The 17,792-nt window shown below is 33.8% G+C and overlaps 1 protein-coding gene across 1 annotated transcript; it reads left to right on the top strand.

Moving 5' to 3' along the window:
• Positions 1-3,370: 3,370 nt before the first annotated feature.
• On the top strand, positions 3,371-16,939 carry LOC148954350 (sodium- and chloride-dependent GABA transporter 1-like). Its single transcript, XM_089086298.1, has 4 exons — positions 3,371-3,546; positions 10,569-10,772; positions 14,702-14,878; positions 16,733-16,939. The coding sequence occupies exons 1-4, from the start codon at positions 3,445-3,447 to the stop codon at positions 16,892-16,894; spliced, it is 645 nt and encodes a 214-aa protein (XP_088942424.1). The 5' UTR covers positions 3,371-3,444; the 3' UTR covers positions 16,895-16,939.
• The last annotated feature ends 853 nt before the right edge of the window (positions 16,940-17,792 follow it).

The following is a 17,792-nucleotide window of genomic DNA, read 5'->3' as shown; positions in this document are numbered from 1 at the left end:
TATTGTAATCTTCTAAGAAATGTCTAGTTTGATCTTTACTCAACCCAAAAAATTTAAGCTCGTTTTCAATTTGAAAGAAATACGAAGTGTTTGACACTGGGAATGGAACGCTGAACATTTCGTACATTCTGGATTCATCTTCTTTATTCATATAGAGAAATCAAAAATAACTAACAATTTCAATTGTTGTGTCGCCACATTGCAGTTAGTCGATTTATAAAGTTCCAGTAAGCCGTAGCGTCTATAATTAACCGATATTATATAGCCTATTGGTAGTGAATTGTCAATTTCGAAAAACTTTCTAAGCATGTCTGCAGGATTCATAACAATATATGGAAAACTTTTATTTTCTGCTTGAAAAATAGAAAAGATTACTGTTTCTATTTTCTTTACTAACTTTTTTATTTGGATTGAACTTTTCGTCACTTCCTTGTTTATTTGCAATTTTAGAAAATTTATCTCATTAATCTCTCTGGATATATATTCAATAATACACTTCGAAGTCTTTCCCGAAATTTCTAAGCTTTTTTCTTTCCATTCTTAATTCCCTGTTGAGGTCACTCACTACTGATATAGATCGGTCCGAAATATGTATTAACTTTTTCATTTTTTGCTGTCAAATAATCTACTTCATGTAGAATTTTTTCTATATCTCCTTCTGTTGCTAGTCCAGCTACCCACCCTATCGCTTGCCCTAAAAGTGGTAATAGACTTCCTTTGTTTCGTTTTGTATTATCTGTCATTAATGATTTTAGTATTTTGAGAATTCCATTTCCACCACTAAATTCTAAATGTAATTGTTTACACTTATATATTACACTAATAGGTTTCAAAGCCTACTTGTGACGCTGGTATCTCTATATTGCCCTTCTAGAACGTTTATTCTAGACTATGCTTGTTGTAGTGCAATTTCTAAGTCTTTGATTTTGTTTTCATTTGAACTCATGATGGTTCTATCATTATAAACTCTTAATGGGGGAAACCTTTGGACTTTAAATTGTTTTAAACTACTAAAATGAGTTAGTTTATAAATTGCGTAAGAATTAGCTCAATATCTCGATTTAAATTAACCCTCAAGGCTAATAGTATGGTTACACTTTTGAAGATTATTAAACTATGACACTAGTATAAAAAAATATTTAAGCAAGCTACAGACAATACGGACACTGGAACTTGTAACAAAGAGTAAGCAAATGAGAGGAAAGAAAGAATCTTAGGAAGGTAAAAAGCTGTCTAAACTTCCTTTTAAGTCAATTTATTTAAAAATTTTCTTTCATGAACACTTTTTCAAACTTTTCTGTCTCTGATAGGTTTGGAAAAACTGAACACACACCTTCTTGGGAGGAACTAAGGACTAAATTTTACCAAAATTTATAATTTTTATTAATCCTCCCCCCCCTTATACGCAAGTTGCACCGAACTTGAATACGGCTGACACCAGTTGTAAAATTGCCCCTGCTTATCAAGGTTAAAAATTTGGTAGCGTGTTATAACTGAGGCTTGGGTAAGAATCGGTACTCAGAATTCAGTAACAACTGATATATATTATAAAAGGAAATAAAAGGAAAAATATTCTAGTTCTAATTATTTTGAATATTTCTAAGCCTCTACTAGATCGGTTGTTCAATTCACGAATGTCTACCGAAAAAAAGATTAAGTTAATTCTACGCTATCGAATACTTCTAATTGAAAAAGCTACACTTGAACAATCAGACAAGACTTCCGTACCAGTGTAATTAAAATTCTTTGCATCAAATGATTGTTTCTCGGAACCTAGGAATAACCTTTTTATCAGATCTCACATTAGTTGTATTAACTAAACCAAGTTTCAGGTTTATATCCTGAAAAGGAACTTAATGTTCTTTGGAACTTTGACACACTTTAACTTTTCTATAGAAAATACGATCTTGGGACGAGATTGAAAATCTTTATTTACAAATTTAATTCCTCTTTCTTCCCTAGTGAATCTGTAGAACATCAGGGCCGCCTCTATATAATAGTAGCACGCGTTGAGAAATGCAAAAGTGGCTAAAAGAGGAAACAAAGTCCCTCTTTCGTATAACGTCAGAGAATTCGCTAGGGGAGGAATATTGTATTGTCCTCTAGTTCCAATCTTCTTATATATAAGATTTTAATAAACGCTAGGTAAATTCCAAAGGTCACTAAGCTGGAAGGAAGAGGCAAAAGCTCTTTAATTTATTCTTTAAGATTAAGGGGTTTATCTTGTACTCAAACCTTAGGTTATTCACAGTTTCAGCTTCTAAGACGAAACTAATTTTATTTCTATCTCAATCCTTAAAAAATGCTGTATTTCATCTAGAGTCCCCAAGTCTTTCTAACTGAACCCAAATCACCAAAATATAATAAAAGGTCGTGCTTTGACTCCAGCACTAGTTTAAATCTCTTATATAAGTATTAAATTTATTACTTGGTCTGGTCTATCTAGGTGACAGAAATCTTTCAGAAGTTTACTTCTTATTTCAGTTTTATTCTCAAATGGGAAGCTTGCTCCTAATTACAAAGAAAACACTTATTCTTTGCTAGTTTCAAAAAAGACTACCCCATTTGAGTCTCAGAATCATTATTTTAAGCTTTGTCTTATTTTGTCATTCTTGTCTCCCTTTGGCCAGAGACCAGTTTTAATGCAACCCTTCTTTTGTACCAAGGACAATAATAGTTTTTTTGTTCAAAAATGTCAGTTTTCGCTTTCACTATATTCAAAAAAACCTGTTTTGTTGTAATTTTTATCATATGATATTGTCACGTAATATTTTTCGGTGTTGAACTCTGATTTTGAAACAGACTAGTTTATTTGCATTTTATAGACCATGTTAAGTTAAGGGTACTATTGTTCAAGTCAGGTTTCACAGTTTTTAGATCTGTTTTCTTTACACAAAGATCAAATTAAGGCTTCGTTATTTTTACCATTACATAAAAGTCATAATAAAGCTTTGCTATTATTACAATTTAGTCAGGTTATGATAAGGCTTTCTCACAAAGATAACGAATGCCTAAAGTATCTCCAGAGTTTTGAAGCGTCACTAGGCTTTTGATCTTCACAAGGGAGTGTACTTTATTTTTTTATTGTGCCTTAAGACTAGCTAGTATTTCTCATTATGGAGATTGGAAATAATTGGTAGGTTACATTTAAAGGTCATGATGGTTCTTTTGCCAGTTGAAAGTATAAATAAAGATGACACAAGAGTTTGTGACTAATATTTTGCATCGCAAAAGAAAAAAACGCTCATTCATAGAGTTTTTCTCAAGCTTTATGAATTATTAAAATATGTAAGTAATCATGTCACGATAGAACACTGAGTTTAAATATGGCAAATTGTGCTGTATTATGTATTGACCTGTAAGACTGTTTCTTTAAATGAATCTTTATTTCAGATCATTGGTATTGACAGTCAGTTCTGTAATGTTGAAGCTTTTATCACTGGAATGGTTGATTTTTTCCCAGTTTATTTGCGACCACGCAGGCGGTGGTTCACACTTATATCTTGTATCGTTTTTATGCTGCTTGGACTTCCGATGGTTACGCAAGTAAGATTACTCTAATTCGTCCCATGCTGACTAAAAAGCGTAATGAGCCACCGCATCACCAATTCTAATCAGTTCAACCTAACTTTACACATTTCAGCCCAATGAATCTGATCCTAATAAAATCTAAAGTTGCACAATCCAATCCCAAGCAATTCAACCGATTCCTTAGGTTATCAAAATCGTAAAAAAAATTCAAAACTTTAAAGACTAGCCAATATATCAGAAAAATTTCTATTTTATACTGATTATAAACAAGTAACACTTATAAGTTTGAAAATTACTGATTAAATACTAATGACATATATAAATTTGTATAATTTCAAAAAAAAATGGAAACAACTTCAAATAGTAATCTGAAGCAATCTGTAATCTGGGCTTTGTAGTATTCTGTAGAATTTTGGATGTAAAATCAATCTTCTTAAGGAAACGACAAGGCCAAAACTTCATAATATTAGCATCAGGGTGCATGTCTTTTTTTTGGGGGGGGGGAGGGTAATAACAGTGAAACAGTAGTCGTATAGTTTTTGTAGAGGTCTCATTCAAACGTAAATGAGGATTTCTGGTGTTCTTTCAAAGAATCAAAAGTCATCAAGGGGTGACTCTCATTTAGTGTCATTTTGTGACCCCGGATATTTCAAAGCCCATACAAAAGGATTAAAGAATGTGATTCTTGAGGCAAATCATAATTTCAGTCTAGCTATTTTACTCAGAATGCTCGAAATGTTTAAAAGAAAATATACCTCCAAGGCAGCATGACCGATGCAAACCTTGGGAAGCACAGACAGTTTGAAAAATTAATCATTTCAATTCAAAGGAATTGTCAAAAGGCCTCCAGAAAATGGTAAGCTATATATTGTAGACCTGAAAATTTTACAGTTATTTTGGCTAACAGTATTTTGTTTTTTCGGAGGAGAGAGAGAGAGAGAGAGAGAGTGAGAGAGGGAAATAATTTAATAACGAAAATAACGCTTACGTAATCTTTCATTTAATAATCATCGGGGAAAAATTGGGGAAACCCATTGGGTTGTAAATGACAGTTGTTTCCATCCTTATAATCTACTAATATATATTCAGACTTCACCTATAAATCAAAATCACAACAAAAAAGAAGAAAAAAAAGAACAAGTAGTGAAAATATAGCAATTTTTAACTATTATTAGCACACACTATTAAACAGTATTGTCGATAGACCATAAACGATGTGGAAATGAATCACTAGCGAGACGTACTGAAAGCAACTTAAATCATTAACAAATTCCCAAAAGGTAACGTTTTCTAAGATTGCCCTACTTTTAGGATTAGAAACTAAGTCTGATAGTTTGTCCAAGCACGTTCTAGGTAGACCTATCTCTCTAAACGTTTCTTCTGAAAGTTTTAATTTCTATTTATAAACCCTTTTACCCAGAATTCTTAAAGGAACAATCAATTAATTGGTAACGTGATAAACTCAGGTGCTTTAGCTCTTTCGTGCTAAAAATTTGGTGACAACTAGACTTTATTATTAAATTCAATAAAAGAGAGAAATAATATAATTCTAATTATTATAAACCCTTCCAATGGCTCTCTTCAGAGTTGAATAGTCTTATATTGTGTGTGTGTGTATATGTCCGTCGGTCCTGAAGTTCTCCTCCATTGTCCACTTGCTGTTCACCGGAAAAAAGGATTATTTTAAGTTTAGGGCTACTGAACTATAATTGAATAAATTGCACTTGGATAATTAGTTAATGCTTGTGTCCTGGGGTATTCAAATCGTTTAGTTCAAACTATTACTTCTAAGGTGATCCAAAACTCGGAATAATCATACTTGATTAGACACTAGTATATCAGTTTAACCCAAAACAAGGTATGTTCTAATTATTTCTTGTAAAAAGAATCAGTGTTCCTGGGACCTTTGATAAATTTTAACCTCAACAGGGAAAATCTTTGATTGAGTTTCTCTAGACTGAAAAGATTTTAAGCCCTTGGTATGTCTAAAAGTACTCCCCTTTCCGATGTCTCTCTGTATAACATCAAGATCCCCCTAGCTGTATCTACAGCCGGGAAAGGATCAGGAAGATAAAAGAATAAGCAAAATATAGGGCTCTCCTCTTGAATTCAGACTGCCGTATAACGTAAGAAGAATCCACATAGGAGGTATGCAAAACTAGAGTCCTGGGAGTTCCAATACATGTATGTGACCCATTTTATTAAACTCTGCGCTTAATCTCCAAGAAACTCTAGCCTGGGGAAAGGCATACAGCTCTTAAAGGTTTTACTTCTTGTTGTGTGTTTTTCCATCTTAAACCATAGGTTATTCAAAGCTATTCCACCAATTTTATGTTTCTGAGAGGAAAATCACTGGATTTCTTAAATTTAATTAATCTTAGATTATTTTATCCTTTAATAATGTTGGTCTTATATTTAGACAGACCTAGCTTTGAATAAAAGGAAATATAAAGCCGAAACTATGAGAAAAGCCACCAAGTTGAATAAAAATCTGACAAGAAACTTGAGTTATTTACAAGGGTGATCTCCACCCTTTGCTATTCTCTAATCAATTTTAATTAGATCACGTGTCTCTTAATTAATCGAGAGAGATCCAAGGGCTACCTTGAACCATCCCTAAGGCTCAAACCTTTAATAAATCAAGTTGGCAAGTTTTCAAGGGGAAAAATATCGCTCTAACTAAAGTTAGGACCAAAGGGGCTCAAAAGCTTTAATTGCTAACTTAATTCAACACAGACATAGGATATTTTGGGTTTGGACCAAGTGACGGAAAGTTTAACAATTTTACAATCTTATCTGAATATTACCTTCGAAGAAATTTAAACAAGTAAGTGTTTTCTATTATACTATTTAAAGAGAAATTTACTTACTCAATTCCTAGCTCCAGAGACAAGACAACCCTGATTTGTCTTTGGTCCATACATTTTATTCAATTTGGTACTTAATTTTGATTTGCTTAGTGACTTTCCGTTCCGTCCTTTTAGCCAATCCCCAACTTTCTGCTGAAAAGAAGTTTTTTTTAGTATTTCGGGCCTTGATTCTAAAAGCTTGAAATGTCGTAACAACAAAACTGGTCTGGATTGGGTCTTCAACTATTTATTATGGGTTAAAAACGTAGTTCAATACTTAAAAAAAAGAAATGTCTCTTCAAGATTTACGACTAGGTATACAAAGCGAAGGTATTTTCATATTTAGCTAATTTGATTAAGTCGGTTTATTTCTGACCTATTGGAGCAAAGGGAATTCCAACTAATACTGGAATTGAGTTACTAAATTTACGCAAAAAAAGGCCTCCTTACAGTTTCAACCCACTCTTGAACTGGCTAACATTATGGGTCACCTTTATACCCTCAGGGAGTGAATTCCACAGCTGTGGTCCTGCAAAGCGCGGAAACAAAGATCCGCGCTGAGTGCTCCGAGCCTCAGACACTATCCCTGAAGACTGACTAGTTTCATAACAATGACAAAATGAGTTAGCCTTAAAAATTTCCCAAAAGTACTCCAGTGAATAACGATTCAAACATTGATAAAGAAAAATAGCTAGTTGATAATCTCTTAACTTATAAACATTTAGAATTTTCATTTTAGTGAAGCAACTCAAAGTACTATTTTCAAATCTCACATAATCTCCTAAGACACAAATGACTTTATTTTATATAATTTGAACTCTTTTGAAACTTGAAACAAAAGAACTAGTCCACAGCAAACAACCATAAGATAGATCAGTGGCGGATTCAGAGGGACGAAGAGGCTTCCCCCTAAAATAGTTTAAAGTAGTGTAATTTACTTAATTAACGCAATTTTGCGTTAATTAAACTTGCTCCAAACGCAAGTTTATCGGATCAACTTATTTTGCGCCTCCAACCCCTAAAAAATATCCTGGATCCACCAATGATATAGAAACGAACTCATAAGAGAATGATAGAGGATCATTAGAATTCTTGGTGGCAGCTCATTCCTTAGCCTTCTTATAAGACCCAATCCTCTTGCTACTATTGCTGCTACTGCATCGCAGTGTAATTTCCAACTCAAATGATAATCAAGATAAAATCCTGAATATTTTACACTAAAAGCTTGTTTTAAAAATACACCATTCAGACATATCTTATTATTTAAAATATTGGGAGTACCAATTCTACAAAAAGTCATGAAATTCGTCTTAAAAACATTAACAGATAGACAGCTACATCTCGTAAACTTGCCAGTTCATTTGGAGCCTGATTCGCCTTTTCAATCAAAAGGTTTTCGCAAGATGATGTTACTGTAAACAGAGTGTCATCAGCAAAGGACGTGATTAATGTCCCAGGAATATAAATTTGCATGGTATCTGCATAAATGAGGTAATGTAGGGGTTTGAGCACCGAACCTTGTGGAGTTCCGCAATGGACTCTATAACTTCTTCATTTGCAGCCATTAACATTCATTCTAAGTGTTCTCCCTCCAATATAAGACTCAAACCAATTCAAAGATACATCCTGAACACCTAAACAACGTAGCCTGTTCAATAAGATCATAAAAACAACAGTATCAAAAGCTTTGCTAAAATCTAAGAAAATTGAAGGTACTAGCTTCCCACGTTCCAGAGCAGAGTTAACAAAATCTGTGAGATGGTGGACTGTATGTACCGTAGATTGGCCTTTCCTGAATTCAAACTGTGTTTTTGCGACAATGCCATATAGATTCAGATGGTTATACAATCTTCTATGCATGACCTTTTCATATAGCTTTGACAACAAACACAACATCAAAATCGGTCTCTAGTTCAAAATATCTGTCTTCAGACCTCCTTCAGGCCTCTTTTAATCGTGAAGGAAACTCACCCTTTTTCAGTGATAAGTTAATCAAATATGCAAGGCAGGGCAACAAATATACCATTACTATTTTAAATGTTTGAAGATTAAGACCATCACTCTCAGACTAATTTGATTTCATCAATCGTATTATTTGCTTAATCTTCTCTAGATTAATTTGACCAATGTTCATATTTACCCCCAAACCTCTTTCCTCTTTAAAAGGTTGAACAATTTTACGGCTATCTTTATATTAAAGTTCACTTTCCGTATTTTTTGAAAAATACTCACCCAAAACATCAGAAATTTCCTTATTTTCAACAACTGTTCTATCGTCGACTTTTAGGCAAGCTAGATTTTAATTTTCTTGCCATCATTTCTGTATTCATTAATAGTTTTCCGCGTACCTTTCGTGTTCTCTGTATTATTTTCAAATTTCATCTCATTATAATTTTGAACACAAAGTCTGCGAAGCCGATTAGTTTCATTACGAAGTTTTTTAAGTCATTGAATGACTCCTGAGGCTCCGAATTCAAATAAAGTGTGTACAAATAATTTCTTTTCTGGATTAGTCGAAGGAGCTCCTGGGTTACCTATGATTTTCTAGGAGTAGCTTTCTTCAGCGTGACAGTTCTCATTGGATATGTTGAATCAAATATTGGTTAAACAATACCTATAAACTAATCAAATGCAGCGGATGGACTTTCTCGTTCATCATAAGCCTTTTGCCACGAAAGAAAAGTCAGTTCTTGCCTAAATTTATCAATATTCTCTTTTTTCAGTAGCCTTTTCTTTGTACTCTTTATTTTTGGCTTTTTTGTACGTAGGATGGAAGTCACTGCCACCACAGAAAAATGATCAGAAGACTCACTAATTATTAGATCAGCATAAGAAGGAGCAAGTAGGTGAGATCGAACAAACATGTAGTCGATTAATGTTGCTGAACGTTGAGTAACGCGCGGTGGAATTCCTATTAGAATATATAGATCATGACTAACCATAAGGGTAAAAACCCTAAATCATCATTATTCAAACACAAAAGATCAAAATTAAATTCACCAATGCAAATAAAATTGGAACTCATCCAACTCAATCTCAACTGGATCTCATCCAAAACTCCACCAAAACCATGTGCAAACTCTTCCCATTGAGTAGTCGGTGGTTTACATACCTCACTTACCTAAAACTGTCCTCTGATAATTCCTTTAGAAAGCATTTTCGGAGCCAACATTTTATAGCCATACCTTGCTGCTGTCAACACCGTGGTCTTTAGCCACATATTAGTGACACTTGCACAGATTTGTCACTTCCTTATTTTTATAAACCTCAAAAACTATCCGATCAGCTGATTTGGCTTCCTAAAGAATGACAGTATCCAATGACACTAAGTGTGCCGAGCTTTATCCAATCCTATCCAAGCACGGCAGAAAAAAAAACAAAAAAAAGAGCAGAAAAAACCTCACAACTTTTTTTAGTCTCCCTCTGATAACCGTAAGAACGGATTGTTGTGTATTTATTTTACATACAAATCTGCTTTTGTTTTTATGGTTATCCGGAGTGGAAATTAAAAAGTTGTGAGCTTGTTTTTGCTCTTCTGAAAATCTACAATTATGGAGATACGACCTTTTGATACCTGATTGACGATATATATGTACGTGCATTTAAGAGCCCGTGGTTATAAACACAAAAAAAAGGCATAAAACAATGTACAAAATTAAACAAATCGAACAATAACACTCAACACAATGAAATCATTTCTTCCATGCCTCTAAACTTTCCCCTATAAAAGTTTTCACCCCAATAATTAGGTCCCTAGAAGAAGTCTCCAAAACACATGGGAGCCGTGGTGGTGCATCCCCACAAAAAAAAAAAACCTATTGCTTAAAATATCCAATCTTAGACATTTGCTCGGAAAATGTTCCAGATCATCCCCATACTCCCTTCAAATGGGGCATTGACACCAATCTCCCAGGCCATCGGGAGGGTCATCCTTTTTATATAAAACAGGACTATTGGGCGGTGACACAGTTTAAAAAATTAGACTACCGCACGGTGGCATACATTTTTTTTTTAATGAAGTTGGTAGTAGAAGATACAGATTTACTGCAGAGTAACAATTTTAGCGAGTTTTAGCTACAAAACCCTATCATTGGCTCAAAAATGATGAAAATGCTGTCTGAAGATGATACCCTAATCTTTAACAAGTTAGGATAGCTAACATGATACCTAACAAAATTATATTTTCAGGGTGGAGTTTTCCTATTTCAACTTATGGACAGTTATTCAGCTAGTGGCATAACTATGCTTTGGGTTGTTACATTCCAAACAATTGTTATTTATTGGACCCTGGGGAGAGGGATGTACAGAAAGATGATTGGACACATGCTTGATAGAAACATAAACATATACTTTGAAATATGTTGGGGATACGTAGCTCCAGTTGTCATGGCGGTAAGCTCTAACTAATTTATGTTTATTTTTGTTTTCCTGTTATAAGATTATTCTTACATTCAGCAAACCGATAGTAGAAACAGAAGAGCAGATATTAATCCCAAGCCAACGCGACAAATAGAAAAAAAAACACTTAACTGAAAAGGAATCCACAATCTAAACTTGTGTTTCTTCTGCGTTTGGGATTAAAAATTAAGTCACTCTTTACAGCATTCACTTTCAGGCCTATTTCTTCAAAAAGCTTAGAAATAAGCTGGGTATACTTTGCTAGTTTAAACTTAGTACGACTAATAAGTAATACATCGTCTGTATACGCTGTATAAGATAAATACAAGATAAAAATATAAGATAGGCCCATAAAACACGAGGGGGTAAGAGAAAGCCCCGATTAACTTGAATAAATCGAAGAGAATTAGCTTCTGATTTGGAAGGCACGAAGCGTGAGGGATCATCCTGATTTTATCTTAAAAGGAGGAATAACAAAAAACAAAACTAGACGCGCAACGCGCGTCTTCTTGGCGTCCAATTCTCTTCAGATCTCACATGGACTGAAATTCTCAGCAAAGTGACATTGTCCTGCTCCAGGAAGATAGGAATTATCCCAATATACAGAAGTCTCCTCCCTGATGAGTGTATTTCGCCTCTTTTCATGTCATGCATCAGAACCGTCATAGAATATGCATGCGCTCTTTTTGCCCTTGCTTCAAAAACCCATATCGCTCCTTTGCGACTTGGTCAAAACTGAGCAGCCTTTGCTGCAATTTCAGGAAACTTGGAATATCTTCCCAGCATAAGTAATCCCCGAAAATTCCTCGCTTGAAACATTTAAGTGAAGGTACAACAATATATCAAAGCTGAAAATAAAATGAAATGAGGAAATTACCAGTACAGTAATTTTTATAAACAGCAGAAGTAGAAGGGACAACCCTATGTGAACATATTAGCAACTAAAACATTACAACAACAAAGCAACAGCAACACACATAGCAGCAAAATAGAAAAACTTGAGTAAGACCAGACACTAGCGGATTTTGGGAGGACGAGGCTTACTGAAACGAACGAAACAATTCTTGGTAACGAACTGTAAGTAAGGAGCGACTCGGCTCAATAGTAACCGAAACTCTAAAGAAAATAATTTGGATATCAATAGATACATAAAAAGAATTAGATTTTTATGTTGATTCCAAATACATAAAATTCATCAAGTTTAATGTTACCCTTCAAAGACTACGAGCCTGAGAAAATTAGCCTAATTTTTGGAACAGGGAGGAAACACCCCCTAAAATTCAAGACAGCTTAGTAAAAACTACACCATCAGAGTCAGCGTACTAGAGAACTCTATTGTAGAGGTCTCAAGCTCCTATATACAAAAATGTAGAATTCTGCTATTTTTATCAGAAGAAAGATCACGGATGCGTGTTTATTTGTTGTTTTTTTTTTGTTGTTTTTTTCCTGGGGTGATCGTATCGAAATAATGGTCCTGGAAATTTAAAGTTCTAGTGTTTTTTCTAGGTGACCAAAAATATTGGAGGGCAACTGACCCCCCTCCCACGCCCCTTTTTCTCTAAATTTATCTAATCAAAATTTTGAGAAAACCCTTTTGTTCAGTATGGTTGAACGACCCAACAACTTAGCCTTTAAGGGTAAATGACCCCCAAAACCCGTGGGCAAAGGCCTGTAAGTTATAAAATTTGCCCCCTTTTTACGCATAGTATTTGTTATTGGGAGGTATACAGAAATTTTTCGGGAGGGGGGGATTTTCGCTTGGGTGGATTTTTATGGGGGGAATTCTTCTTGAGGAGGGAGATTTCCGGGGGGTTAATTTTCCAGGGGAAATTTTACACTGGGGAAATTTGACAGAATTCTTATACGATATTCTTGTTAATTGTCTTACATTATCTTTGCCAACTCGGTTTTGCATCCGGAGATGTTCCGGGCGAATTATTCGCGGGTTATTTTCTGTGTGTTTAGATTTCCAGGGAAAAAATGCCACGGAGGGGGACATTTTCAGAATGATCGAGAAACCAATTAGAAATTAAAGTTTTTTTCAAATGTAAGTATGCTAAGGAGAAGTTTTCAGGCTGAATCGTCCACAAGAAATTTTATAGCGTGGGGGAGGGGGGGATTTTCAGCGAGGATGGAACTGTGTGGAAGGTGAAATTGCTCTTTACGTGGGATGAAATTTCCACGGAGAACCTTCCCTTGAGAGGGGGGGATACTTTATGAAGGATGAGTCAGATTTATCAGCATTATTTGAAAAAAAAAATCAGAAATTAAATAAATAAAAATGATAACTGAAAGTAAGGAGCAACATTAAAACTAAAAAAAAACAGAAATTATTTCGTATATGAAGCGTAGCCCCCTCCTCGATACCTTGCTCTTTAAGCTAAAATTTGACTGTTTGTCCCAATTTCTTAAGAACGGCCACTGAAACACAGGGGCCGTTTAATTAGAACAGGAAGCCTTTTTAAAAGTACTAAAAGCTTTACGGTTCATGGTAACGAACTATAAGTAAGGAGCGATGCAGCTCAATAGTAACCGAAACACTAACAAACTGAATTTTTAAACCAATATATATATATATATATATATATATATATATATATATATATATATATATATATATATATATATATATATATATATATATATATATATATATATATATATATATATATATATATATATATATATATATATATATATATATATATATATATATATATATATATATATATATATATATATATATATATATATATATATATATATATATAATGGGTTGCTACGCTGAATCTAAACATATAAGTTTTATTAGGTTTAGTGTTACCCATCAAAAGCTGAGAGCCTGAGAAAATTTGGCTGATTTTCGAAACATGAAGGGAAAAAACCCCTAAAAGTCCAAGAATCTTAAGGAAAATCACACCATCATATTCAGCGTATCAGAGAACCCTACTGTAGCGGTTTCAAGCTCCTATCTACAAAAAGGTGGAATTTTGTATTTTTGGCCAGAAGAAGGATCACGGATGCGTGTTTATTTGTTTTTGTTGTTTTGCTTGTTTTTTTTTCTTCTCTGAGAAGTTTGCTTGATTGTCTCAATTTCATAAGAACGGCTCCTGAAACAAAAGGGCTGTTTAATTAAAATAGGAAGGTTTTTTGAGAGTGCTAAAAGCTTAAGCGTAATTGGGTGATCGTGTCGAACCAATGGTCCTAGAGAAGCAGGAGAGGGCTCATTCGAACAGAAAGTAAAAGTTCCTGAGGAGATTTTACAGGAGGTAAACTTTGCCAAAATTAATATGCAAATTCCGTTTCGTTTTAATGTCGTTTAATGCAGTATTCATAAATGTCAAAAGTGAGCTAATTTGAATGGAAATCATAGAGGCATATTTTGTAGTAGAGATCTGAATAGGGTCAAAATACTTTTGAGATGACCAACCAGTTTAGATCTATCGAAAGACTGGTCATAAAAAAGGCATTGAAATTTCATCCAAGTCTGCCCAAGAGACATCTTTCAAATAAATATAAACATAGACTTAATTGTTAACCGTCCTTCATTTGGATGAATATATACAGATTTATTTGAAAAAATTATAAAAATGAATTTGCGATAGATGTAAATTTATTATATAATATATCATTGTTCGAAGGGCTTTGATGTCCTTTTAGAAGTGTTTTCAAAATTCCTTCTAGAATATTTTTCTTTTTCATTTAAATAATATCCTTTGAGAATTTTTGAAAGGAAATATTTTCAATTCTCTTTTGGAAATATTAAAAAAAATCCTTTTAGAAAAGCTGGTCATAGCGAAAGCCTCAACTATCTTTATAAAAATATATTTATCTCGATAAACCTTTACGAAAAAAAGATATATTTCATCGGAGTTCCTTGGTGTCCTTTCAGAACAATTTTCAAAAGATATTTATTTTTGCAGGTGATTTTTATTTTTTACTGTGCGACATATGAGCCAATTAAATATGGTGGCTTTTACACATACCCTCCTTGGGCAGAAGCTATTGCCTGGCTAATCAGTTTGTCTTCAATGATCATGATCCCAGGATACGCCATCTATTTTATTATAATAAATAGACAAGTTGGCTCTATAAAAGAGGTGAGCATTAATCGTTCCTTATTATAGATTAATTTGTATTTATATATATATGTGTATATATATATATATATATATATATTTATATATATATATATATATATATATATATATATATATATATATATATATATATATATATATATATATATATATATATATATATATATATATATATATATATATATATATATATATATATATAACAATAAAGCATACAAGAGATAATAATCTGCCTATCAAAGAATTTTTTACGAAGTATTGTGCTGTAACATTCACTAAAACTTTCCATAATAGGTAATCTATTATATATCTGTTTCTGTTTCAAATGATATGAAAAAATGAAGAAGGAATAGGTTACCCAAACCATAATAAGAAACATCACTTCGAATCTACATAAAAAATTGTTTCTTACATAGGGTGGGCTTCTGAACAGGACCTGGAGAAGGGATTCGATATAGAAAGTGAGGTCTCTTGGATTCGTCAAGATTTGACATAGAAGGTCACACTTACTACTTTTATATTGCCTGTTTTGTTTTGTGTATCCCAGAACATAATTTTGCATAAAAACTATTGCCAGTGGTCAATAGAATCCTACACACAACTTTTGCCAGTTTTGTTGAAATAAAGTTTCTTGGGGAAGATACCGTTTATACGCGGGGTTACCGATTTTCAAAAATCATATAAACAATGCGGAACGTGCTTTTACGCGGGGTTGCCAATTTTGAAAATCATGTAAACCATTTGACACGTGCCAAGTATGATGGAAGTAGCCTAAACATGGCCCGGTATATTCCATATTTGATAGAACGATTGATGCTCTCGCAGGTGCAACAGGTTGTGGAGAGAGGTAAGACAAATGAAACTCAAGAGAGGAAAGAAAATAACAAAATGAAAATTAAGTCAAAATGGTGAAAAAGAGAGAGGTAAGCCTCTCATTTTGATATGTCAAGCAATTGTCCTCCTTGACATAAAATTCAAAATCCTGGAAAGTCCTTCAAATTAGTCTTGGGAAGAATCTCCCCCGACATACCCGTATGCAAGTGTTAACGGAAAATAGTTGTTTGCTGTAAGAGTTTAATTTCTTTTTTTTTGTGTCAGTGTTACATGGTAAAAATTACAACGTACCATTGATAAGAGTGTATCCATGATTTTAGTCCGGGGAAGTTTTTTTGGGAGGGGGGGAGTGCCAAAGAAAACTTTACAAAACGCAACAAAAACTTGTTTATATGCAGTTTTGTTACTTTTTTACGAGTTGGACGAAAATTTCGTTGGGCAGGAGGGTTCAAACTTGGTAACCTCCACCCCCCTGTATATTGTCTTGACCGTTGATTATAACTCATTCGGTGTATACGTGGTCATTCAAATTATTTCGTCACCTTGCTATAAAAGCTGCAATAACTTCCACGCTTAACTATAAGGGGACATACACAGGGGGCCTCCCCCCAAAAAAACAAACAAGAAATATTCCAAATTTCTCTGAATTTTTGGGCACTTTCAATTCAAGATATAATTTTTTTTTTTTAAATAAGATTTTATGGTTCATATATTGGTTTCTTTGATAAATTTTAAGCTGGTAAAGCGAATAGAAGTTTTTGAGTAACAAAATTTTCTTGGAAGTCTTCTCTTTCACTGTGACATTACTGTAAACTAAGAAATGAGCTGACCAAAAAACCCACCTAAGTTCCACAATGTTTCAACTGGCCAAAAGATGAAGCGTACTCTTCTTCTGACATAGTAGGCTACTGTTGAAAGGGCGATTACGAAACACCTCGGCAGGGGCTAAATCTGTGGAAACTTAGGGCAAGGGGATAATTATTTTAAAAATCTACCTTTTTTAATATTTTTTTTTTTTAGATTTGGCGAAAGGGAACCACCCCTATTTTCAAGGCTCGAAAAGGTGCACTATTTGATCCATCTGCAGTACGAACTAACGGTGAAGTAAATAACGGAGTTTCATTACCAACTGTAGAGACCAAAGCGGATCTTGTTGAAAATGCTGTGATTACGAAACCATAAATATTTTTGTATACTAAAGAGATATAATATAATTGTTGAATTATTTTAAAATTGAATTACCTAAACGATTTGTCTAAAAGTCAAAGTAATGAACATGAATAATTTTTATTTTAACCTCTTGATTATTTTCTAACTATACACAAAAGTCCTAAGCAACTGACTGAAAATCAGAAAGGGGGGGGGGGTTAGTTACTTTGCAGATGATGTCAATCGATACGGCTGGATCGATCAAACAGTTTGTGGTAACAAGTTTTTAAATAATTAGCTACTAGTTGAACATTAACCAAAACTCTAAATGATAGAGTTTTAATAGCAATATCATTGGCAGCGCAATAGCGCTGCCTAAGTAAAGAACGATGTTGGCACAATGTATTATTTATTTATTTTTTGGCTTTTTGATTTCTTATAAACCAGGGCACTTTATATTGAAGGAGTTGTCGATGAAACTTCGAAAAGGGCTCCTTCGATTGTAAATTGCAAGGGCTAGTGCCCTTTTTAATAGCCAAAAGTGATTGGAAGGCAACTAACACCCCTTCCGCGCCCAAAATTTCCCCAAACACATCCAAACAAAATTTTGAGATATCCATTTTGTTCAACGTAGTTGAAAGATCTGGAAATTATGTCTTTGAGGATGACACTCCCCCCATAGCCCTCAGGACAAGGGTTGTAAATTATGCCCTGGGCGCATATAAGATTTTAATAGAATACGTTGTCGTAGAAACTTAAAAAAAGGACACATTTGATTGAAAATTGAAAAGGCTAGTGCCCTTTTTAATAGTCGAATGTGATTGGAGAGATACTAACCCCCCTCTCACGCCCACCATTTCTGCAAACACATTCAATCAAAAATTTTAGATCGCCATTTTATTCAACGTAGTTGAAAGTTTTGGAAATTATG

This window comes from Artemia sp. Qi Xiang Cuo, chromosome 3 (assembly GCF_049724085.1).
Source record: "Artemia sp. Qi Xiang Cuo chromosome 3, ASM4972408v1, whole genome shotgun sequence".
NCBI classification, from domain to species: Eukaryota; Metazoa; Arthropoda; class Branchiopoda; order Anostraca; family Artemiidae; genus Artemia; species Artemia sp. Qi Xiang Cuo.
Note: the sequence above shows the minus strand (reverse complement) of the source record. Positions and strands in the feature narration are given on the sequence as shown.

Coding starts and splice junctions, on each gene's coding strand:
- LOC148954350 (XM_089086298.1), top strand. CDS start 3,445: ATGGTTGATTTTTTCCCAGTTTATTTGCGACCACGCAGGCGGTGGTTC. Junction 10,773..14,701: donor TAGCTCCAGTTGTCATGGCG/GTAAGCTCTAAC, acceptor TTATTTTTGCAG/GTGATTTTTATTTTTTACTG. Junction 14,879..16,732: donor AAGTTGGCTCTATAAAAGAG/GTGAGCATTAAT, acceptor TTTTTTTTTTAG/ATTTGGCGAAAGGGAACCAC.